Source organism: Ambystoma mexicanum, chromosome 5p, assembly GCF_040938575.1.
Source record: "Ambystoma mexicanum isolate Mex_15411 chromosome 5p, UKY_AmexF1_1, whole genome shotgun sequence".
NCBI lineage: Eukaryota > Metazoa > Chordata > Amphibia > Caudata > Ambystomatidae > Ambystoma > Ambystoma mexicanum.
Window position 1 is genome coordinate 999,298,600 of NC_090930.1, and position 23,998 is coordinate 999,322,597.

At 48.5% G+C, this 23,998-nt stretch overlaps 1 protein-coding gene across 3 annotated transcripts in view; it reads left to right on the plus strand.

Moving 5' to 3' along the window:
- The window catches only part of DSP (desmoplakin), a 372,480-nt gene that overhangs the window by 198,522 nt on the left and 149,960 nt on the right, over positions 1-23,998 (plus strand). For all 3 annotated transcript variants that reach the window (XM_069613475.1, XM_069613476.1, XM_069613477.1), the window contains exons 17-19: positions 484-622; positions 2,689-2,882; positions 21,174-21,336. In XM_069613475.1, coding sequence (XP_069469576.1) covers positions 484-622; positions 2,689-2,882; positions 21,174-21,336 — 496 coding nt within the window. The remainder of the gene's footprint in view (positions 1-483; positions 623-2,688; positions 2,883-21,173; positions 21,337-23,998) is intronic.

Here is a 23,998-nt window from a genome sequence, read left to right on the forward strand (position 1 = left end):
TTTAAAAAATATTATCACTGCCAAGAATACTTTGGTTTGCCTGATGTCCTTCAAAACTAACCTCCCTTACAACACAAAACAGTAAGGTATATCTTCTAAGATTAATACTCTGAGAGACAGTGCCAATAGATTTCCAGAAACTGTCAATTAATAAACTACAATGTTTAGGTTTCCCCTTATATACCTCATGGCAGAAGATTTCTACTTTTCCTTGAGGGCCTAATCTGGATGATGCGTTAGACGAGAATAAGGTGCTCCTGCTCTCTGAGGAAGAACATTTTGCTTTGAATCTTTACCCTGAGATGACACGACTCATCTGGGCTCTTTTAAAGAGTACCAAAGAAGTGGGATCATATATGCTAGAAAGCGGGGGTGTGTGTTTAAAATTCTGCATAGAACATCTTATTAGGTTCCTTGGCTATTTGTTGTTGGTTTGTCACCAATTTTTCAATTTTCAAACTCTTCAATTTTGTTTTTCTTCAGACTGAGGTCCCTGAGGCTCTTGCTCCAGAGTATTCTTCAGGCAGAGGACTTGATCAAAGTGTACGAAGCCCGGCTCACGGAAGAGGAAACCATTGCGTTGGACCCTGACAAGGTGGAGGCCTACAGAAATACTTTGAAGGTGAGCAGAACGATGCACTGTACCCAGCATGAATTGTACAGATGAAGCAAAAGGACTTATGGTTAGGTGCTGGGTTTGAGTGTGGTATGGAAGTGCTTTGGTATACTCCTCCATTTAAAACCATTTAAGAGCTGTTGGACTTCATCCTCACATGCAGAGCCTAAATCTTGGTTGGGAGAAAGAAATGAAGATCTCTTTAATTTTTTTCATTGGAGCCCAGCTAAGGGGAGGTTGGGAGATTCCATCTCCTGGTCATAGTATACAGACATTGATTCCATCTTGTGGTCATAGAATAGAGACATTACACTTGGCTCTGTGCTGCTTAAAAAGATTCAGCAATGCCATCTTGGAACTATTTACAAATTGATACTGGAACGATGGATCATGTGGTGTGTATTGAAGTGTCACATTGTCAGATTGATACAAAACCCTTCAGCAGAGTTCCATTTGAGTGGGCATTACCATTTTAAGAGTTTTATCCAAGTTTTTGGTAATTCAAGAGGGTTCTAGAGGTTGTGATGAGAAACTCTCGTTCGCCTGTGTAGTCTTCGTAAGCAGGATGTTGCTCTTTCCAAGCTTATGAAAGCTCAGGTTTACACGCATGAAAATGTGGCTTCCTTGGCCATTGTGCAGAGCTGGCTGTAAAACACCTGGATGATATTGCAATCGAACCAAGGGCCACCAGCTTCTCATCTGCACAGAACCTTTAATATTATGCCACTGTGTCTTTCGCACAGTAATTACTATAGAAATGGCGATTCCAGGCCGAGTAGTGCCCTTGTTTGAATAGCTGACAAGCTCGTAGGCCCAATGGCCGGACAAGAAAGTTGGGTAATTCTGTCAGACGATCATTAGATCATGCTTCATAGACACGATCATCCTTGGGCAATGAGCTCTAACCTGTATGCCTTACATTTAAACTGACTAGTCCTATTCCAAAGGCAGAACCTATACTGGCTTTTATCCTAACCAGTGTCCATATTTTTATTGACCCAACTTCAGTTTCAGACTACGCAGCTATTCCTTTCATATTTAATTGCAGAGGTCCAACTGTTAGTAATTTATGTGCTAAAATACATGTTTAACATTGTGGGATACTGGCTTTGGATTTCTTCAGAATCCTTATGGAATCCTCTGCCCCCTGCCTACTGACCAATATTCCGGGGTATGATATCTCGGCCACAGATGAACACTTGGGTTACCTAGAGTATAGACCCCATGAGCCTACCCCATTGCAGCACCCTTTGAACCACAATAAGTAAGGAAAAACAGCTGTAGTAAAACCATGAATGGAAATTGGAGAACGAACAAGAATAAAGCATTGAATACAAAGCAGCTTAGTCCTTCCTACCAGCCCATGCACCATGGTGGCAAGTTAAATATAAATGCATGCCCACACCCACCCTCAAGTCATGCACTCACCCTCAGGAACTCGGCGTTGGTTCGAAATGCCCCCACAATTCTCCAGTTTCGTGAATCTCTCAAAACCTGGCTATTTGCAGCCACATCTGACCAAGGACTAATTCCAGTGGGCGCACATAGTGACGCACAGACCTCACAGTACTGCACTACTGTTTAAAGATGCCAGTGCAAATGCTGGCTACCCACACTCTGTACAGCGTGCTGCTGCTCTCGATCTAGGTCCGCGCTTTAAACAATAAAATAAAATAAAAATGCATACATGCCCTCAGTTCATGATGAAGGCTTAATCTAAATAAAATGAGCTGTGTAGCATCTTGGATGATTTCAGTATGCCAAGTAGTTAACCGACCTCAGGAGTCGAGCCTGTATCAGGGGCTGAGCAATTAACCTCTTTACACACAAACCTCTGATTACACATCCCAATATAGCTATTAGTGCAAGGACCGATGCCAGCCCTTCAGTGTCATCCCGGGATCTATATTTGTGGCCTGTGGTCATTTTTATTCCTGTAGATGCATTACAGTTTTTACCTGAAATGTCTTATTTTTTTTTAAATCAGTGCTAAAACATTCCCTCCTAAATCTGTACGACCATGTATGAGAGATCTGCAAGTGCTGACTGGGTGCTATTGTTTTCTTTGCTAGAAAATGAAAATTGAATTGGAGCAGAAGAAATCACTGCTGAAAAACATGGACACGGAGATGCAGAACACCATGCATATCAACGATAAACTGGGGCAGTCTCGCGTGAATTGTGATCTTGACGTTTCCAAATTCAGTGACAAAATAGGCCAGTTGAATGACCGCTGGCAAAGGATTGACAAAGAAATAGATCACAGGTAAATTGAAACCTTATTCAATGTTTATTTTTTTTATTTTTTTGCTGCAGAGTCTTGTAACACTTGCTAGATTGTGCACAAGCTAAATTTACTTTTTCTCATGAACATCCTCTGACATTACTCAGTCCTTGACCTTCCCATTGCACATCACAGGAGATTAAATTGCACGCTCTTTGACCCGAGGTGACGGACTGTTGTTTTCTTGTATTCTATTGAGCACTTGCCTGCATCCTTAAATAGTGCTATATTTAATGTTAATGGGTCAGTAGCACAATTGATGCATGGCCGGAAGTACTGTTTGCTTTTTCCTGACTGATTTACCAACCTGTTGTTTTAAGCGAGTCTTAATCCACTGCCTCATTTGGGATGCAACTCTGGACTGTACCGCTTAAAACTCCCTAAACTCTCGGGATTATGGTTTCCCAAAGCTACCCTGTCCTCTGTGCAAGTTGCCTTGCACAATTAGACCTGTTTACCTGGTTGGTGGCAGTTTGTATGTTGATTCAGAATAGGATTTACCGCGCTGCAGGGTGCCCTATATGTGTTAATGTCCAGTGGTAGTTTTTCCAGGCAAAATGTGTTCCCTTTATGTGAAAGCTAGCAGATTAAGCTGTATGTGGTTGTAGCCTCTGCCTGCCTCGGAGGGTGCGGACAGGAGAAGCCAAGGCAAGATCTGACCGATACCTGAATAGCATCTGGGATTCCAGAGGAGAGTCCACATGTTGAGCATTGGCCTGGGAGGTAGCCCAGGAAAGTTTGAATGTGGCAACCACTGTTGGTTTGAATGCATGCTCCTTCCTGACGGGAAGTTCCTGATAGTCCTATTTAACCCGGTCCATTATGTTCCTAAACCTGGGAGTTCTTCAGCATGAGAAGAAAGCCTAAGCTTAAAGAAACCTGGCAAGATGCTTCTCTACTGGGACATATTTGACCCACAACAAGCTTGTCTTTTCTGGGGAAACTGATTGATGGTTTTCCATAACATGTTGGCTGCCATGTGGCATAAAGTGTGCTGCAGTGTGTTCCAGGTGTGATTCTATCTCCAGAGAGTGCAATGTCATAAGGGGCACTGTGTTGTACTAAGATCCTGTTGTGGGGCGTGTCCCAGCATTTTCAAACATAAGATGCATTGTGTGCTGCAGCACTGTGCTCAGAGCACCAAGTGGCCGAGTATTGGTACTCACTTGAAGTGGGGTTCATTTTCAGAGTTTACAGAGACAGAATATTGGACATTTTTAATGGATATGGAGTTCTTGTCGCAGATCTGCCCAAATTAGAGTGCAGTGGCACAGCTTGATGTCAGTATACTATAGGAAGTTCAAGTCCTTGTACAAAGGGTCTATCTCATTGCACTGTGTGCATCAGTGGTGGTAGTTTTCCATGCCATCAGAACGGTGAATCGTGCTCCACAGCTGTGAAGTGCACACTTCTGTACGGTATAAAATACTGTGAGGGGAGACTATGGGGGTGAGCTATTGAAAATGCGATTCATAATCCAGTGTGGCTTGGCGGGGCATAGGGTGCCTGTACTCTGGCGAGGGCCCCGTGTGGCTGGTTCACAGACAGCTCCTTCTGCAGCAGCGAGGCAGAAGGTAGGCAGTCCGGAAAAGACCATTCATTCAGTTCTTTCACCTCACGCCAGTCCCTTTTTCCACATGGACAGTATCGGACCTGGCAGCCAGCGCAGAGCCTTATTTAGCTTTCTCCTTGTTCCCCTGTTATTGTTTTTTGCAATTCTTATTTCACTGCTCTTTGGTGCCACGACTCCCCTGGCGCATGTCGTGAGATGTGCCTCATGCGACCATTCGGTCCCAGCCTCGGACCCCCATGCTCTGTCTCGAGTGATTGGCGCTCGACCACCGCTGGGACACATGTGCAGCCTGCAGCGCTCTTGCTCACAGGACATTGAAGAATTGTTTGTTGCTGTGGAGAGGGATCTTCCACAATTCTCATCCGCCTCACCTCAATGACTCTCGTCAAGACAAGGTATGGCTCCACAGCTCGGCAACTCCTTCCCTGGGGTTCCCACGGATCGGGGTTCCTCGGATTCAGCTCCACCTGGCGGTCAATTTGGATCAAGAGACAGGGTCTCAGACGGACATGGACCCTATACCACTGCTCCTTCTGCCCGATCTTCGCTGATGGCTGATGGATGGCAATGTTTCAGTGGGATCCCCTTCGCCCAACCGGAGCCTATGCTGGTGGCGATGATGGACTCATCTCTTTTGGACTGGGGAGCTACTCTGGAGAGCTATGCGATTCATGGGGCATGGTCAGGATGGAAGCCCTACATACCAATCTGCTGGAGCTCAGGGTCAGTGGACCTGGCCCTCAAGGCATTTCTGCCCCTCATCAGGGACGAGTCGGTTCTGGTCAGGACGGACCATTCTACTGTGATGTTTTTCCAGAACAAGCAGGGTGGCACCCCACTACCGGCCCCCCTCTGCATTGAGGCGGATTTGATCTGGGAATGGGCCCTGACGGTGGGGATTTGGATTTTTGGCAATCCACCTGCTGGGGGATAGCAATGCAGAAGCGGATCAGCTGAATCCCTTGGGGTTCAACACCTACTAGTGGGAGTTGCACAGCGACTCCTTGTTGCCCCTGTTCCAGCGTTGGGGGGGGGGGGTTTACAGACCTGCACTTGTTTGCATCCCCCCTGAATGCCAAGTCCCTGGTTTGCCGCATGGGCAGGACGGGGTTGGGGGTCACTGGGAGATGCCTTCCAGATCTGTTGGCACGGCTGCAGGTGTTTTACGTGTTCCTGGCTACCCAGTCCACCCCCCCCCCCCCACCTACTGGTCTTTGAGAACCCGGTTTTCAGATCTGTTGTATTTGTGGTCCCAGGGTCCCATCAGAGGCTTCCTGATGCAGCAGGGCGGGGCAATGGAACATCTGGACCCGGCAAAACTGCCCCTGCCGGCCTGGTTCCTGATCAGCTGAGGCTTCAGCATGCTCCACTTTCAGATGACAACTGGAACATCATTCAGCAGGCCGAGTGGTCAAGGTAGAAGAGCAGATGGACTATGTTCTGCCATTTGGCTCGCAACAAGGGTCTGGACCCTATCACCTGTCCTCTGGATGATGTACTGGCTTTTTCAGCACACCTGGCTCATTCTAGTGTTCAAGTGGATACATGCTGCATGTATTTGGCGGCCATCAGGGCTTACAATAATTCCCCTGAGCATATGTTTTCGGCAATGTTAGGGAAATTCTCAGAAATTTACTAATTCCCTTCTATCTTAGAGACTCGCAGCTCTTTTGTTCGACTTTAGGACTTTAAATTGTTATCCTGGAGAGAGTAAGACCTTTTTCTCACTCATGTATTTTTCTTTGATATGAACAGTGTTTCTTTTAATTTTGGAGTCTGACAAACTCCATAGGCATCATCTTTTTACATTGTGACACACTGCACCTTCAGTGCAGTGACGCAGGGAAGTCTTTCAGATTTCCCTAAGGTTTAAATACCTTCTCTTCATTAAACTACTGTTTCCAAGAGCAGTGAAGTGAAATTGACTTTACTTACATTTGTAGCTTTCTAGACCCAGCGCACACTATTTTACAATAGGGTGCTGGAGGGGTTATTTATTATCCCCTTTGTCTAGTTTCTCTTTTAACATTTTGATGTTACCCTTTCTACAATTAATGGCTGGTGTCAGTGGTTTACTTTTTAGTACCATTGAGTATGTTTACTGTGGCTGCAATTGCAGCCAGAGTAAAGCACCCATGGGTGCCCATTTTGTCAAAATGGCCTCAGTCTTTCTTTTTTCGCCATTTGTTGTTGTAAAGGTCCTTCGTGGGATTTTACTCTGCATGCCAAACCAGGTTTGGTCCCTTTGTTTTGTCTTTGGTGGGATTCATTGGTGAAGTCTGACTCCAGCGTGTCTAGAAGGGCAGGAAGCATGGGAGGTTCCTGAAACTCCCTGTGCTTAGTCTCTTTGGTTACAGGAATGCACCCAAAGGTGATTGGCTGGCTGTCCTTACAGGACAGCCACCCTGCTGTGTGATTGACAGTTAGGCTGCAAATAAATGGGAGAAACATGCATAAAAGGTGAGGTCTTTTACACAGAAGGCAGTATCGACCACTGGACAAAGGAATCCGAAGAAGAACTTGGAAGAGAAGGTTGCTGCAACTCCTGGACCGCTGGTTTGCCCGGTGAAGCCCTGCTGCAGTGCTGAAGCTCCAAATTCGCCTCGACTAGTGAAGCCATGCAAAGGATGACTTCTCCCCTTGTGTTGGTGGGATCAATCAAACTCGTCTGGAAATCCTCTCGAAGCTGGCTCTACTTCCGTTTGCTGCTGCAGGAATTTGCTGCTGCAGGAACTGAGTGCCAGTGAGAGAAACGCCAGAACCGAGTGCATGGTCTTTAAGTCGGACCAGAGCTCCAGACTCCCAGGAAGCAGGACTAATCAAGCATGAGCCACCTCAACAGAATGCTAGACCCCAGAAGCAAGGAAAGTCCACTAGGTGTCCGAGAACCGTGGTGGTGCTATTCACGAAGTGTCGCTGAAGTTTGCCCATTTGTACTGCTGACCTTCAAACCGTAGTGCAGGAGTCCCCAGACATCCTCCCTCTTGTCCCCACGACTGAGGCCAGGAACAACAGGATCTGCCATACTACAACAGGAACAGAAGACAGCTGGAACCAATTTCCTCAGACCCAAGGTACTGTAAACTAAGGGGTACTAACCTCTTGTTGTGTAGCTTGCTAGCTCTCAGTTGAGACTTGCATATGCTGCCTTTTACCGAGTTGCTTGCAGCTTTGCCCATCACATGCCTCCCAGCTTGTGGCCCAACAATGATTTCTTTTGCAACAAAAACTCTATTACATTGTGCAAGACTTTCTACTTACCTTCAGGAGTGCTTCAACTCCCCTAGACTTTGTTCAATTGACATTGGCTGTCCTGGCTCGCTGAAGACTCTTCTATCCTCTGACTTTGTGTTTTGATCTGTCCCTCCAAAAGTCATACATTCTTTACTTGTATAGCTGGTAAAGGGTTAATCTACATTGCATTGGGGGTTTACAAGTACTTACCTGTTGCAGAAACGTTTTAACCATTGTTTCCTCCCAAAACCTTTCCATTTTTGACACCAAGCTCAGTATTGCCTTAAATGTACCAGTGCTATATCAATGTCCACAGTGTCCTAACTATTGAAGTCACCCGAGGGTTTGGGAAGCGTCTGTGTGCCATCTCAAATGGGTATCTACTGATTTACTGAAACTGTGTATTTTTGAAGTATATTTTAAGTGTTACATATTTACTCCCTTCTAAAGAAGGCTTATTCAAACTGACTGTTAAATACATAAATCATTGTTTAATCAAGAAACCTTGAGTATAGTTTACTTTGGACACCTGTCAATGGGAAACTATATGTTGCAACCCTACAGCTCATATTGACCCCTCTTTAGATAAGCCTGGCTGCTCAATCATTCTATCAACTTGTGTAGTACATGCTTATACCAAAGGTTGGGTTAACTAATGCCAAGAGGACAAGGCTGGTGCAGTCTCCCACAGGGTACTGCATATAATCTTGGGTACTGCATATAATCTTGCCTAACAGGCAGCCGACCCAGTGGTTAAAGCCCACCTTAAGGGGTTGTCTAGGCTTTCTCCTCCAGTGCATAGGCAGCATCTGGTCTAGGGCCTCAATGTGGTTCTAGGAGCTTTGCAACGCAAACCTTTCAAGCTGATGGCCTCGGTCGACATCCACTTGGTGATGCTAAAGACTGTTTTATTGGTGGCTCTCACCTCTGCTCGCAGGATTAGTGAGCTGCAGGCGTTGTCTTCGTGCAAGCCCTTCACCACTTTTCACAATGACAAGTTCATCTTGCACACTCACCCAAACTTCTTGCCCAAGGTAGTCTCTCTGTTCATCTGAATCAGGAAACCAGCAGGCAGTGGTGTTCTTCCTGAACCCAGTCAGAGGCAGGGAGGGCCCTGCATTCCCTGGGCCTCAAGAGGGTTCACAAGTTTTCTCTTTTGGACGAAATCCTTCAGGAAGTCAGAGGACATTTGGGGGCACCTCCCCCAGCTCTCAAGGCTTCCAAGGCTTCCATCACCCGCTGGATGGTTCAGGCCATTTCAGAGGCATACATGGCCATGGGAAAACCTGTTCCTGAGGGGATTCATACCCATGTGGTCAGAGCTAAGGCCACAGCTGTCGTGTTTCAGAGACATTCTTCTTGGGATGTCATCAGCAAGGCAGCTACTTGGGCCACTCCGTCGGCCTTTTGAAAGCACAATTCACTGCACTCCAGCTCCAGGCGTGATGCAGAGTTTGGTCAGGCAGTTCTGAAGAACCTTTTTGCTTCATCCTAGATATGAGGCAGGTTGTCACAGCTTCACCCTATGTTCTTGTTTGGTGGAATCACCCACAAGGATGGAGGAATGGGAACAGGACGTATGAGTAATTTAAGTTTATTTTATTTTTTAATTTATTTCTCCAGCATGGGGTCTGGCATGGATTCACATGCTCATGAATATTCCCCGTCGTCAGACTGGGAATCTTCGGTAAAGAGAAAATCCGTTTCAGTTTCGTTTCTGAACTTTTTCTCCTAATAACCAATCACTGGTCTCTGGGTCATACTGCTCCCAGCCAATGACTGCCCTCTACCGAAGCCCCTCCTATGGCAGCCATTTTCAGATTTTTACTGCACGTTCAAGTGTTGGGAGTCCTCGTGCTATAGCTCTTTTACTTTGCTTTGTGATTTTTCAAAGATTTAAACCTAATTTTTTCAGTCAATTGAGCATCAAGCTCCACCGTTTCTACTTCCCATCAACGGGGACCCATTTCGGAATTTTCTACGCCCCTCAAGGGCGAAGTTTTCATTGAGTCCCGCTTCTTGGAGGATTCCAGAAGATTCTTTGAGGCCTACCCTGCGTGGACATGGCCCAGGAAAAAGGGAGCATGACACCCGGATCCAAGCTGTTCCGGAGCTGGCCTGGATGCGGATTACAGAATGTCTTCAAGGAGGGCGAGCATTCTAGATGCCTCTACTGCCTTCACAAAGACAAAACTCACGTGGAGAAGGACTGTGCGTTTTGCAAGAACATGTCGGAACGGACCATGAAGGATCTGTGGATCCGCCTCACCAACTGGCTGGAGGGAAAGAGCCCAGCAGCAGGTGAGAAGAGGAGGTCCGAGCGGTCTTCTAAGACCTTTGAGGGTGCTCCAGCGATGGGGGCCCAACAAAAGGCAAAGCACCGCAAGTCCGCGGGCACCGGGAGCGCCGAACGGTCGGGCTCCTCGGCTGCCAGGCAGGAAGCACTTTCCCCGACGCCATCAACCACGAGCCAACGCTCTGGCTCGGGGGAAAAGAAGTCGCAGAACCTGGGTAAGCTTCAGGAGAAGCCCCGGTCGATCCCAACGGAGAAAGCCGAAGGGGAGCGAGGCAGCGACCCTTTCCCCACTCCCCCCACCAAGGTGATGGCCTCAAGCATGTTCAAGGTCGTCAAAGCTTTGATTCACCCGGCTAAGGCCTCTATCGAGGGAGTCATGGCGGCCCTGGGAAAGCCTGTGGAAGCTATCCCAGTGGAGGCAACCACGGGGCCCAGAGTTTCCCTGCCACCGCAGAGGGAATCCTCTTTTCAGCCCATTGATGAGACCCCTGTGAAAACCCCGGTGGAAAAAGAGGGGCGGTGGCCATCACAGACACGGATACAGCCTCTGAAGAGGAGCTGGCTGAAGTCGTGAAGATCCTGGACAAGAGGTCCGAGGAAGTCCGGTCCCACGGGAGGGATCCCGACGAGGCGGACGAAGGAAGCGACAGTGATGCCGACGAGGTTCCCATAGAGGCGGAGGATTCCACTGCCCAACCGTTGCGCCCGTCGCAGCCGGTGCCTGGGCCACAGGACAGCTCAGGAGCAATCTTGATGGCTATCCAGGCCTTGTGCACAGAGATAAGGACAAGATTGCCCTTAACCCCAACGGACGACCCAGCGGAGCCTGGACCATCGGGAAGCCCTTCAAGCAAGCGGAGAACTCATCCCCCACCACCCTTCCCGCATACGCGGCCCTCAAGGCCTTCATCTCCTTCCCCGGATCCGAGGGATGACACGGGAACAGAGATGGCTATGAACGGGGACAGATGACGATGGTGGTGACGACGGGCTGGGCCTTCCATCACCACCCCCCCCTCCCCCGGGCTTCCCCACCCAACGAAATTGGCTCCTTCCATGCCATGATCGCCAGGGCATCTGAGCTTTTTCAGCTCTGCCCGGTGGAACAAAAGAAGGAAGGTTTCCTCTATCAACGGCGTGAGGCCAAGAGGAAGACAGTCCTCTCGGTCCTGTTGCTTGATGACATCTGGGACGAGGGGCTGGAGCTCCTGAAGAACCCGTCCACGACCCCTGCCAAGAGAGACCGGTACGAGTAGAAGTCCCAGGTCCCGGATTCCACGCCCATGTGCCTTAGGGCACAGCCGAACCCGGATTCGGTCGACTCGGCGGCGGCCATGAAGAAAGCAGCAGGGGCGACGGCTTCAACTTCGAACTCCCCGCTGGACGACGAAGGGAAGACATTGGATGCCATGGGACGACTGGTCATCTCGTCGGCGGCGACGACTATTAAAGCAGCCAGCGCCCTCGCGATTGTGGCCCGGTACGACAGGGAGCTGTGGTTTAAGATCGCTCCTCTGCTGGACTTTCTCCCGGATGACAAGAGGGCTTAGGCCCTGGAGATACTGCAGGAAGGCGAGGTGGCATCAGACCATGCCATAATGGTGGCCACGGACATTGCTGACACCGGCTTCTGCCAGATGGGCAACAGTGTTTGCCTTCGCCGGCGTGGTTGGCTCAAGGCAACCGATTTCCGCCAGGACGTGCAAACCAGAGTTTTGGACATGGCTATCGACGGAAACAACTTGCTTGGCAAGACAGTGGACAAGTCACTTCAGGCCATCAAGGCCGACACGGAAACAGCGCGGGCCTTGGGAGTATTGCAACGACGACGGCTGCACTTTTGGAACTCCGGAGGCAAGCAAGGTGCCTCCAAAGGATTCAGCGGCGGCTCCTCGACGTACCGCCAGGCGGCCCGCTCCTCATCGCAGGAGGCCTACAGAGGATGCGGCAAGTCAGGAGGATCTCTGTCGTCAAGGAGGCGAAGGCGGCAAGGCCACTACCAAGCAGGACTGAACCGGCCGTAGTGTCGGGCCCCCACCTGAGCACGCCAGTGGGAGGCCGGCTGGCGAAGTTCGGCAGCGTGTGGGAGTCCATCTCCACCGACCGATGGGTGCTGGATACCCTGGCCCGCGGGCACACTCAAGTTTCTAAAGTGCCCCTGCATTCCTCCTGTGGCCAAGAAGGAAAACCATATCCATCAACTGCTGCTGGAAGTAAGGGCGATGCTGAAGAAAGGAGCCATCGAGCTCGTCCCAAAGAGGCTCTGGGGTTCTGGAGTGTACTCACGATACTTCCTCGTAAGTCCCAATTGTTCTGGATGGTCACTCTCCAGCACGTGCTGGGACAGCTGGAGGAGGGCGACTTCCTATCGTCGCTGGACTTGGAGGATGCTTACTTCCACATCCCGATTCCAAGAAGACATCGAATATTCCTCAGATTCATAGTCCGAGGACAGCACTACCAGTTGAGGCCCTCCCCCATCGGATTGAAGTCGGTGCCCAGGGTATTCACCAAGTGACTAGCACCAGTAGCGGCGCGCCTGGGCCTGCAGGGGATCCACGTCTACCCCTACCTGGACGATTGGCTCATGCGAGCAAGGACAAGAGAACTCGCCGTCGGACACACAGCGAAGACCATCCAGCTGCTCACGCATCTGGGATTTTCCATCAACTATGCGAAATCCCACTTGGTCCCGTCACAAGTTTCACTGTTTCTGGGAGCCAGGCTCGACACAGTGGCGCGATTGGCCTCTCCATTGGAGGAAAGGACGAAGGCCATCCTGGGCAAGGTGCAACGACTGTAGGCCATGGACGTGGCCAGGGTGAGGTACAACAAGTCCCTCCTCAGCATAATGTCACTGCATCTACCTCGTGTGCCTGTGCAGGCTGTGGATGCGTCCACTGTAAGAGTTCCTCGACGCCCGTTGGATGCAAGCGGCGGGCAGCTTCAAAGACAGGATCTCGCTCAACGAGACCTTCCGCCAAGCGATCCGGTGGGGGGGGCACCCGCGCACATCTCGCGGCGGGGATGGGCTTCCAGACCCCCGCACACCAGGACAGTGACGACGGATGCCTCCCTGGAGGGATGGGGAGCGCACACCGGAGATCTCCATGCAAGAGGCCTTTGGCTCCTGGAGGAGAAGTCGCTACACATCGTCCTGGAGCTCCGAGCCGTGTTCTGGGCCCTCAGGTCGTTCCTTCCATCCCTCAAGGGCAAGGTGGTGAGGATCTTCACCGACAACACCACCACAATGTTCTACATCCTGAAGCAGGGAGGCACCAGATCCCCAGCCCTATCCAAGGAGGCCCAGGATCTGTGGCATTGGGCCGTCGCCCAAGGGATGTTTCTGGTACCCTTCCACCTGGCAGGAATAAAGAACCCCATCGCCAACTCACTCAGCAGGGAACTATTGTCGTGCCACGAGTGGGAACTGCGGCAGGATTAAGTGGATCTGCTATTCCAACAATGGGGCAATCCACAGATCGACTTACTCGCGAGGGCGACGAACGCCAAGTGCCGGAGGTTCACCAGCAGGTTTCCCAGCCGGGGAGCATGGGCGATGCCTTCTCGTTCCCCTGGGACGGCCTGTTCCTCTATGCGTTCAGACGTTGCCTTTGCGACTCATCAACCAACTCACAGTCCTGGTGCAGGATGATCCTAGTCGCACCGGCGTGGCCGAGACAGATATGGATCCCGGACCTTCTGAACATGTCCACGTCCCCCCCAGTCAAACTGCCGGCGGACGCGGATCTCCTCTCCAGAGAAGGAGGCACCATCCTCCACCACGACCCGGGGTCGCTGAACCTGCAGGCCTGGCTCCTGCAGCACTGGAGTTTGGAGGGACGACATCCCGGCGGACTGCAAGGAGGTGCTTGCAAAGGCCAGGGTGTCCTCAACTCTAAAGTGCTACGGACACAAATGGAAGAGGTTCTCTGTCTGGTGCCGTGCACAGAAGATTAACCCTCTGTGGATTATGGCCCCTCAAGTGCTGCCGTACTTGCTATCGCTGGCCAAGGCGGGGCTGTCCCATGCGTCCATCAAGATCCATTTAGCGGCTATCTCCCGCTACACCAGAACTCTGGGGCGCTCGTTCCTGTGGTCCCATCGCCTGGTGAAGGAGTTCATGAAGGGACTGTTCCGATCCTTCCCGCCGGTGAAGGCTCCGGCCCCGGGGTGGGAACACAACGTGGTGCTGACCAGGCTCATGGGGCTGCCATTCGAGCCTCTGCATTCGGCACTGTTGAAGTTCCTGTCGTGGAAAGCAGTGTTTCTTGTGGCCATCACCTCCGCACGACGAGTGGGAGAGATCCAGGCCCTCTCTTGTAAAGCCCCATACCTGACATTCCATGAGATGAGAGTGGTGCTGAGGACGCACCCCTCCTTCATGCCCAAGGTGCCGTCGGACTTCCACCTCAACGAGCCCTTGGTGTTACCTGTTTTCTTCCCGTCTCCTTCGTCGCCGGCCGAGAGGACTTTGCACTCGCTGGATGTAGCTAGAGCGCTGAAGTTCTACGTGGACCGCACAGAGTTTTCGGAAGACATCACAGATGTTTGTGAACTTTGGACCTGTGAACCAAGCTAAAGCCCTCTCGAAGGCTTCCATTTCCAGATGGCTCTCCGGCTGCATCATGCACTGTCACTGGTTGGCAAACCAACCGTTGCCCGGCCGCCCGAGAGCCCATTCGACCAGAGCGATCGCTGCTACCACGGCGTTCCTATCTGGTGTGCCCCTGCTGGACATCTGCAGGGCTGCTACGTGGAGGTTGACACACACCTTCACGAGATTCTACTGCGGCGACCGGGATACCAGGGAGGAGTCCAGATTCGGCCAGGCAGTGCTGCGCAACCTGTTCGCCTGAAGGTGGGCCTGGTGAGGAGGTAAGAAATGCTTAATGTTGAGTGATGAAATGCTTAAAGTTGAGCTTTGTCACCTCCCGTGGTTGTGCATGTGTGTACTGCTATTTATTCTTGTATTCATGAGCATGTGAATCCATGCCAGACCCCATGCTGGAGAAGGAACAAGTTACTTACCTGTAACTCTTGTTCACCAGCATGGGTCTGGCATGGATTCACATGCGAACCCTCCCTCCTACCCCTCTGCGGCTCTTCACTTGGTCCTACTGCCACTTTACGTGCTACCAAATCTGAAGATGGTTGCCATAGGATGGGCTTAGGTAGAGGGCAGTCATTGGCTGGGGGCAGTATGACCCAGAGACCAGTGATTGGTTATTAGGAGAAAGACAGTTCAGAAACAAAACTGATTTTTTTTCTTTACCGAGGATTCCCAGCCTGACGGGGAATATTCATGAGCATGTGAATCCATGCCAGACCCATGCTGGAGAACAACAGTTACAGGTAAGTAACTTGTTCTTTATTTTGCCATTTGTATAGCCCCCAAAACCCAAAGGCATCTAGGCGCTTTAACTTAAGAATTTGGTTACAGGAAGTGCTTACAGTGGTTACAAACCAGGATAGGACCTGGTCCGTGAGCAGTATACAATCTAGGAAGATATTGCCTTGTTGCAGGGAGTTGCTTCCAGAATACACACAAAGACATCAGTGCAGAATGTTTAGTCTGGGAAAAGCTCGCCTCTTGTAACGGGGAGCTACATCCAGAGTATATTCAATAGACGTGATAGGTACAGGTTGTATAGTCTGGGGAAAAACTTGCCTCTTGTTACAGGGAGCTACATCCAGAGTATATTCAAAAGACATGATTGGAGTACTCGTAGTTCAAAGTCCCCTTTTCTGCATGCATCCCACCCGCCTTCCCCCGCTAATATGCCAGTGGTTTATAGGTAATATGAGTAGCCAGGTATCAAAGCATTCGATGTGTTCAACAGGGACTAAGGTGAGCGCCGGAGGGCGGGTTCTCGGCGGGGCGTTCCATGCCCGAGGTTGTGCCCCTGCGCGCTATCCTAAATTTAAAGGGGAATTTCGCTGCCAAAGGTTCCGGTACTGTCCCCATGTTGGGGACAACCACAAGGATGGAGCAAAGGGGACTATGAGTACTACAGTCACTACAGTGAGTAACTTTAATAACCCAGCCAAAGAGGAAGCGAGAGCGGCAATATTGTCCTTGATAGTTCTAGAGGAACAGAGAAGCACCTGTTTGGAGGAGATTTTCATAGAACAAAGAGTTTTGGTGACCTCATCTGGTGCTGTGGGTGAGAAGGAGGAGAGTAGGCATTAGGCAAGATTGTATGTAGTACCCTTTGGGAGACAACAACCTTGACCTCCTGGCAATAGGGAGCCCAACCTTTGCTATAGGTGTGTACTACACAGGTTGGTAGTGTGGCTGAGCAGCCAGGCTTATCTCAAGAGGGGTCAATGTGAGCAGTAGGGTTTTTACACAGAGATTCACAATGACAAGTGTTCAAATAAACTCTTACACTCAAGGTTTCTTCATTAAACAATTATTCAACTGACTGTTAAATAAATTAATAAGCCACCTTTTAGAATGGGAGCAATATATATACACAACACAAAAATACACCTCAAAATACACACTTAGTTTCTCTAAATCAGTACCCATTTGGGATGGCACACAGATTCTTCCTACACCCTGAGGTGACTTAAATAACTAGGACACTGTGGACATTCATATATCACTGGTACATTTAGCGCAATACTGAGATTGGTGTCAAATAATAGGGTTTTAGAATAAAGCAATGGTCAAACAAATATTCTGAAGCTGGTAAGTACTTTTGAACCCCTAATGCAAAGTAAATGTAACCCTTTCCTGGAGGAAAGGTAAAGCACAAAGTCAGAGGGAAGAAGAGTCTTTCAGGGAGCCAGGCCAGTCAATGTTAGTTGAACAAAAGTCTAGGTGAGCTGAAGCACTTCTTGCAGGGAAGTAAAAGTCTTGCCCAATGTTTTATTAGTCTTTGTAGCAAAATTAGAATCACTGTAGAGCCACAAGCTGGAAGGCCTGTGAGGGGCAAAGCTGCAAGCAACTCTGCAAAAGCAACCAAGACACGTCTCGACTGAGAACTAGCAAGGCTACACAACAAGAAGTAAGTCCTCTTAGGTTTACAGTACCTTTGGTTAGAAGAAAACTGTATCCAGCTGTCTTCTGTTCCTGTTGTAGTATTGCAGATCCTGTTGTTCCTGGCCCTCAGTCATGGGGACAAGAGGGAGGACATCTGGGGAATCCTGCACTATGAATGGAAGGTCGGCGGCAGCGATGGGCAAACTTCAAATCAGCGGAACTTGGTGGTTTCAGCTCCTCGCATCTCAGCAAATACCACCAACGCGGTTTCTCAGATACCATTCTAGACTTTCCTTGTATCTGGGGTCCAACATTCTGTTGAGGTGGCTCAGGCTTGATCAGTCCTGCTTCCTGGGAGTCCGGAGGATCTTCCAAAAGCTCGGTTTGACTTAAAAGCGATGCACTCAATCTGGTGTTCCTCTCCCTGGCACTTTGGTTACAGCAGCAGCAATGGAAGTACAGCCAGCCCAGAGAGGATGTCTAGATGAGTTCACTTTGGGGTTGATTGGTCCCGCCAACCCAAGGGGAGAAGTTGTCCAGCAGGGCTTCTCTAGTCGAGGTGAATTTAGAGCTTCAGCAGGGCTTCACTGGGCAAACCAATGGTCTAGAAGTTGCAGCAGGCGTCTCTTCCAAGTTCTTCTTTAGATTCCTTCGTCCAGTGGCCGACTCTGCCATCCATGCAAAAAGCCCGGACTTTTATGCAGGTTTCTCCCATTCATTTGCAGCCTAGCTGTCAGTCACCTTTGGGTGCATTCCTGTAACCAAGGGGAACAAGCACAGGGAGTTACGTGCACCTCCCTCACTTCCTGCCCCTGCCAGACATACTGGAGCCAGAGGTGGGCTTCACCAGTGAATCCCGCCAAAGACAGAATTAGAAAAATGGCAGACAAAGACAACCGAGCCATTTTGACAAATGGGTGCTTTAGTGCAGCTGCAATTTCAGGCCGTAGTAGAAACACACAATGGTAGGAAAAAATAAACCACGGCCACCAGCCATTAATTGTAGAAAGGGTAACATAAACATGTTACATGAGAAACTAGAAAAAGGGGATACTAAGTAACCCCTCCCGCACCCTATTGTAAGGTAGTGTGTGCTGGGTCTAGAAAGTTACAAAAATGTAAGTAAAGTCAATTTCACTTCACTGCTCTTGTAAGCAATAGTTTTACCAAGAGAAGGTATTTAAACCTTTCGGAAATCTGAGAGACTTCCCTGTGCCACTGCACTGAAGGTGCTGCGTGTCAGTGTAAAGATGATGCCTATGGAATTTGTCAGACTCAAAAGTCAAAAGAAACATCACAGAAAGCAAAAACTTGAGAGAGTGGAAAAAGGTCTCACTCTCTCCAGGTTAGAAAATAAAAGTCCTAAAGTCCAGCAAGAGTCTCTAAAATAGGAGGGAATTAGCAAATTTCTGAGAATTCTCCCTAACAGTAGGGGATGGAGGGGATAGAGGGGCCAAGGGAGTCATGTGTGCAAGTCGATGAGGGAGGGGAGAGGAGAGTGAGGACAGGATGTCCTGAGTTTTGCTTGTGCAGGGCCCTGGGAGGGGAAGACTGTGACGAGGAAGGACAACGACAACTGGGTAATGTTCCAATTAGTTACCAGTAATCTTCATTAATCGGAGTCCTGGTCTTCCATGTCACATTCATACCCTCCCTCTCGATGCAGCAAGAGTTTGATACCAGGTCGAGATGGGGGAGGTGGTCTTTTTATGGTCACATACTAGATATTTTTACTAAACGTAGTGGAAGGACTACGTCCAGGACAGGTTTTTTCCCTAGATTATAGTTTGGGTAGGGTAGTTGAGAATGTCTCTCTCCAGAGACTGAGCCTCAAGTATTCACTGATGAGGAAGACAAGGACTCGGAGTAATAATGATTATCGGTAAGTAATTGGACCACCTTCCAAAGAATTTATCATAACTACTTAAACATACTAGCACGTTGTCACAGATGGCTTTAATAGCATGCAGATTCTCCAGGAAGATTCAAGGGTTTTTATTTTTCACATAAAAAATAGAGTACAATGTATCAACTGTTGTCATCATCTAACTGATAGATTGGTCAGTTTTAAGACAGGCAAATGTTAAAGTGTTCATTGACATGTGTGGCAGGTTCTTGGAATTGTCTGTGATGTAATTGATGTTTCCATTTTAGTCAATAACTAGGAAAAATATTTGATGGACGGCTTCAGGGGGAGAATCACAAAGGGGGTGGAGTTCTAGTTTTAATTTGTGTTTGATGGGAATGTGTTCTGTGTAAACCAAGACAATGTTAATTAACAAAAAGAACAGACATGCAGACGGATCAACATTAAGCCAGGTAGGTTTGTTTGATGGAATGCACCCGGCTGGAACGGGGCCAGATATTGGGCGTCCTTCGCTCATCTCCCAAGGACTTCCCCTCCCTAGCCCATGGGTCCCTAAATCCCAGTGTGGTCAACAAGTGATGGGTAACCCATACTATCTAACAGCCGATCTTAGGGTAGGGCTTAACGGCAACAGTCTTATCGATCTGGCTCCCTCCAGGGATTTTCTATAGATACCCTATAGGAACACTCCACAGGATTGTCAATGTGGCTTGATGGGAATAAGTGACAATCGGAAATGATTTGGTTCAGTTTTGCCCTCCGTGTGTGTGTGTGTGTGTGTTTCTCTCTCTCTCTCTCTCTCTCTCTCTCTCTCTCTTGCGCTCTCTCTCTCTCTCTCTATTTCTCCCCTTCACTCACCTTTCCCCCTCCTTACCTCTTCTCACCCCTCAATACACTTCTCTTCTCCAGCTAAACCTTAACACACTATCGTCTCCTCCGCTTCACAATCTCTAATTCCCTCTAGACGTCTTCCCTGTCTATCTTTCTTTCTCACTCAACTTTAACAACCCCCTCCTCAACAACACACACAAGTGGCACCATTACTTCTCACAAATACAACATCTGCACTCTGCTCCAAGTCTGCCACCAACTCTGCTCCTCCATGCGCCTAGTCTTTGTTTACCGTCCCAATTCCTAACCTCACCACTGTCACCTGCACTCTGCCTTTCCTTCGGTCTCTATTTATACTGTTACTGTTGGTTGGTTCTGTCTCCCACTTCAATTAGCTCTGGTGCTCAGCTGACTCTAGGAAGCAATCTGTGGCTGCTTTTTGCCCGGGCCTGGGTTATATGGGCAAGGGGCTTTAAAAAAAACCTCCAAACCCTTCGCCCTTTTACTAGCTTTTGGTTGCTGCCTGGTGTAGTAGCAGCCAGGGACTCAGGTTGCTCGTTCTCCCTTTCGCAACAAAACTCACCAGCACCCGAGGAAAGCCAATTTGCTTTGAAGGTGTTTTCTGTGCCTTTACCGTCTCCCTGCAGTCTTCCCTCACAGTCGTTTTCTATAGGCCCACCTTATGACTGGGATTCGTCTGGGGTTGTTAAGTCGGGTGAAGGGTGTCTTGTTTCTTTTTGGTAGGGAAATTCCCAGTCTATCCTCTTGCTGTTTTTGAAGTTCTCCTGGCTTCTGTCTAGGGTTTTAGTTCCTGGCAAGTGCCCTGTGGGAAAAGTTGTGCTCAAACAATAAAAGTGAACACTGGCCAGAAAGAGTACCGGAAGGAATTATGTGACGTTGGTCCCATGGATGGCATTTGTGGCCAGGGACTGGTCAGTCTGGGGTCCCTCCATCTCTCCCTCCCCACCCTGACATAACCCCTGCCACAGATTGGAGAGTTGTGAAGACTGAGGAAACGCCCTGTAATCCAAGTAGGTTATGATGTCTGGGTCTTAATAAAATCTCCATAACTCGTATTCAGGTGGAAAATGCTTATTGCAAAAATCATCACAGTTGAAACCCAAAGTAATGAATATCTAGTTTTTCAGTCGCTATGGCCGATCTGCCCCAGAAGTCTGAGGTGATGAATTGTATATTTTTACCCATAAAAGGAATGACTCTTGAGTTGGTAGTGAACATCTGTAATAGGCTTGCCTTGCCATTTTGACACTGGATTCTGCTTTTGCTCTCCCTGAATGGACTGCAAGGTCTTCTGCTGGAAAGCCACTCCAGTGCCTTGCCTCACAAGAAAGGACAGTATACATTTCCTCTTCGCCGGGAAATCTAACATGACAACATATCCACTGTATCATGAAAAGACTTAGTGGATTTTATACTAGACTTGTTGCTTTATCCACTCAATTTGGAATGTTATATTGTAGAGCATGGGAGCTGGAAAAGCAAGGCCAGCAGCTGAGAAACTACAGACAACTGTGCCAAGGACTCGTCAAATGGATCGGCGACACAAAACATCGACAAGACGTCATAGAATCCACAAAGTTTGTTGATGCTAATACAGTGTCCAGATACCTTAACGAGCAAAAGGTATGTGTGCAATGGTACAGATTCGTCTCAACAAACAGTGATAGTTAAAAGCTGTTGGTGTGTGTGTGTGTATTGCTGGAAGGGGAGAAATGTGTTACAGTTCTATGTGGAAAAAATTAAGTACCTAGAACACAAAACTTAGAAGCAAAATGTTCAATGTGAAAATGAAACATATGGAACATATTACATTAGAAATAGTAAAACCTCAAAAATCAAAAGTAATCTATTTTTTGATTTAGCTTTTTTAACCCCACTGCATTTACTTTCCAGCACTCTAAAACTATGTTCCCTGTTACAGCGGTTTTTGCACAGGCCTAGATTTTCATTTCTGTGCATAATCTCCTAGACAGGAGAGGCCCCAGCACCTTTGCTGAATTTATAGATTTTTGGTCTGTTCCCCTGAGTGAGTGGGAACCCTTTTGCACACTCACTCATTCTTTTACTCCGTCTTTTGGGATACATTATTTATTTCTTTTTATACACTTTTCTTGGAGTTAAACTTTCCTCTAGGTTTTATGGCCTCTTTCATTGGACATTTGTAGCACACAGCACTCTGTGCAGTGTTCCTGGGAGCTCTTTGGGCTTTCCTTTTTATTTTCTGTTACAGGAGGATATTTGTATCCTTCCTTTCTTTTCCTAGGTGAAACCAGCACACCCCACCTTATGTGGAGTGCTGAGGGGGCTACATAGTATCCCCTTTCTCAATGCTCCTGTAACTTTTTGGTTACACTGACAGGCTAACCTGAAAGACTGGTGGCAGTGGTTTTGTCCTACCTACCCTTTGGGCAATTTTTACTTCCAGGCTGCACTCACAGCCATGGTAATGCACAGAAAGGTCACCATTGACCCAAAGTTTTGGCTGTTTTCTTTTTTCACCATTTGTTTGCATGTCCTTTCTTGGTCCTTCTTCTGCTGTGCTGGGTGGAGGAGGTCCTGATTTGACTTTTGCCTTTGGAAGGAAACCTTTGTGAAGCCCGCCAAGGCTCCAATGTTTCTGTGAGGACCAGAAACTGGGGTGAACCCTGTAACACTGGTATGCTTTGTCTTCTGGTGTGCCTGCCTGGAACCAGTTCCAACTGGGGGGCTGGCTGTCCTTCAAGGACAGCCACCACCCACAGTTTGAATGATGCATGGGGGTCTCCGTTCCTGCATAGGCATGAATCCTAAGGCTGAAGACAAGCTGACCTCTGAAACAGATGGATCGAAGAGGAAGATGTCCACAGCCACTTCCAGATGACCAGAGATGCCTTCTGAGTAATCGCTGCTGTCTGACCTCCCACGCCCTTGTTCCAAGTGTCAGGAGAACTCGGAAGAGGACTCTCCCCTTTATACTAGTGGGACCAATCAGTTTTGTGACTACCTGCATTTCAATCCATCCCACGACGAGCAGTAGCTTGCACAGTCTGCAAACCACCAATACTTTGGTGGATTCCTTCCCGACCTCCAGAAGTAAGATTGTACTGCTAGCAGTTCCCTCACCTGAGTGCTGGACAGAGAAAGCAAGATGAATTGGCCAGACGGTAATCTTTCTTCACCGGTGCTTCCCAAAAGGTGCCACAATCAGAGCCGCACAAAATCCTTTGTCTGAAGCCTCTTCACTCAACTGCTGATGTGAGATCCACTCCAGTGTCCCTTCTTCAGTCTGCCTGACCGAGAATACGGTTACCAGGTCTACTGCTGCTGAATCGTGGAAGCTTTGTGCTACAACTTCTTCTTAACTGCTAAGGTACTTTGAGACTCTTGGTAAAACTTATCTAGAATGTTTTGCTGCTCATTTGTTGCTGGAGTGCTGATTTGTGTGTTTGGGAGTATTACGTAAGATCTTCATAGCAATGCTAAATCTTCCTGATCTGTGTTAACCCCACAGCGTTTTGCTTTTACTGGTGGATTATTTTTCCTTATGCCTTACCTCTGTGAGTGGTAACCTTTTTTTTTGTTATGGGTGTAATTTTTAAGACTATCCATAGTGTCTTTTAAAAGTTATCCTCTTTGAAAACATTTTGGCAATACGTGTGTATTTTTGCTGGGTTACCATAGGGGCTTCCCTTTTAACTTTTGTCTGGCTAACCTTGTGAGACCTACAGTTCCCAAGGATAGAAAGGATATTTGGATCCCTTTTACATTTTGTTGAGTGAGACCAGCACCCCCCACCTTATGGGGAGTGCTGGGGAGATAGAGTACCTTCTCATTTTAAATGGAACTTTTATGTTACAAGGACAAACCTACCCTTAAAGGCTGTGGTAGTGAACCTTTTTATTAATGTGGTAGCATTTCTTGTTCCTTCCCCTGACCTCCAGAGCGGGGAATTCCTTTGTGATTTTATTTTTTGGCAGGAGTCCTGTGGACTCCCCGTCCAGGTTCAAGAGTGTCTGTGAAGGCAGGAAGCGAGGGAGGAGTTCGAAACTATGCAGCCCTTTGTCTTCCAGCCTGACTGTGAGAATACAGTTCAAACTCGTTCCTGAAAGGATTGCCAACTCCCTAAGTTTGAATGTTGCATGGCTATTTAATTGGCTAAGTTCCTGCATAAAAGTCAGATCCTGGAAGCTGAAGAGTTAGTCGACTCCTGGAACCAAAACCAAAGAGGAAGATGAAGAAACTGCAGCTGACATGATTTCCAGAGAGCATGCTGTGTAACCGGAACCTGCTGTATCCCTTCCTTCCA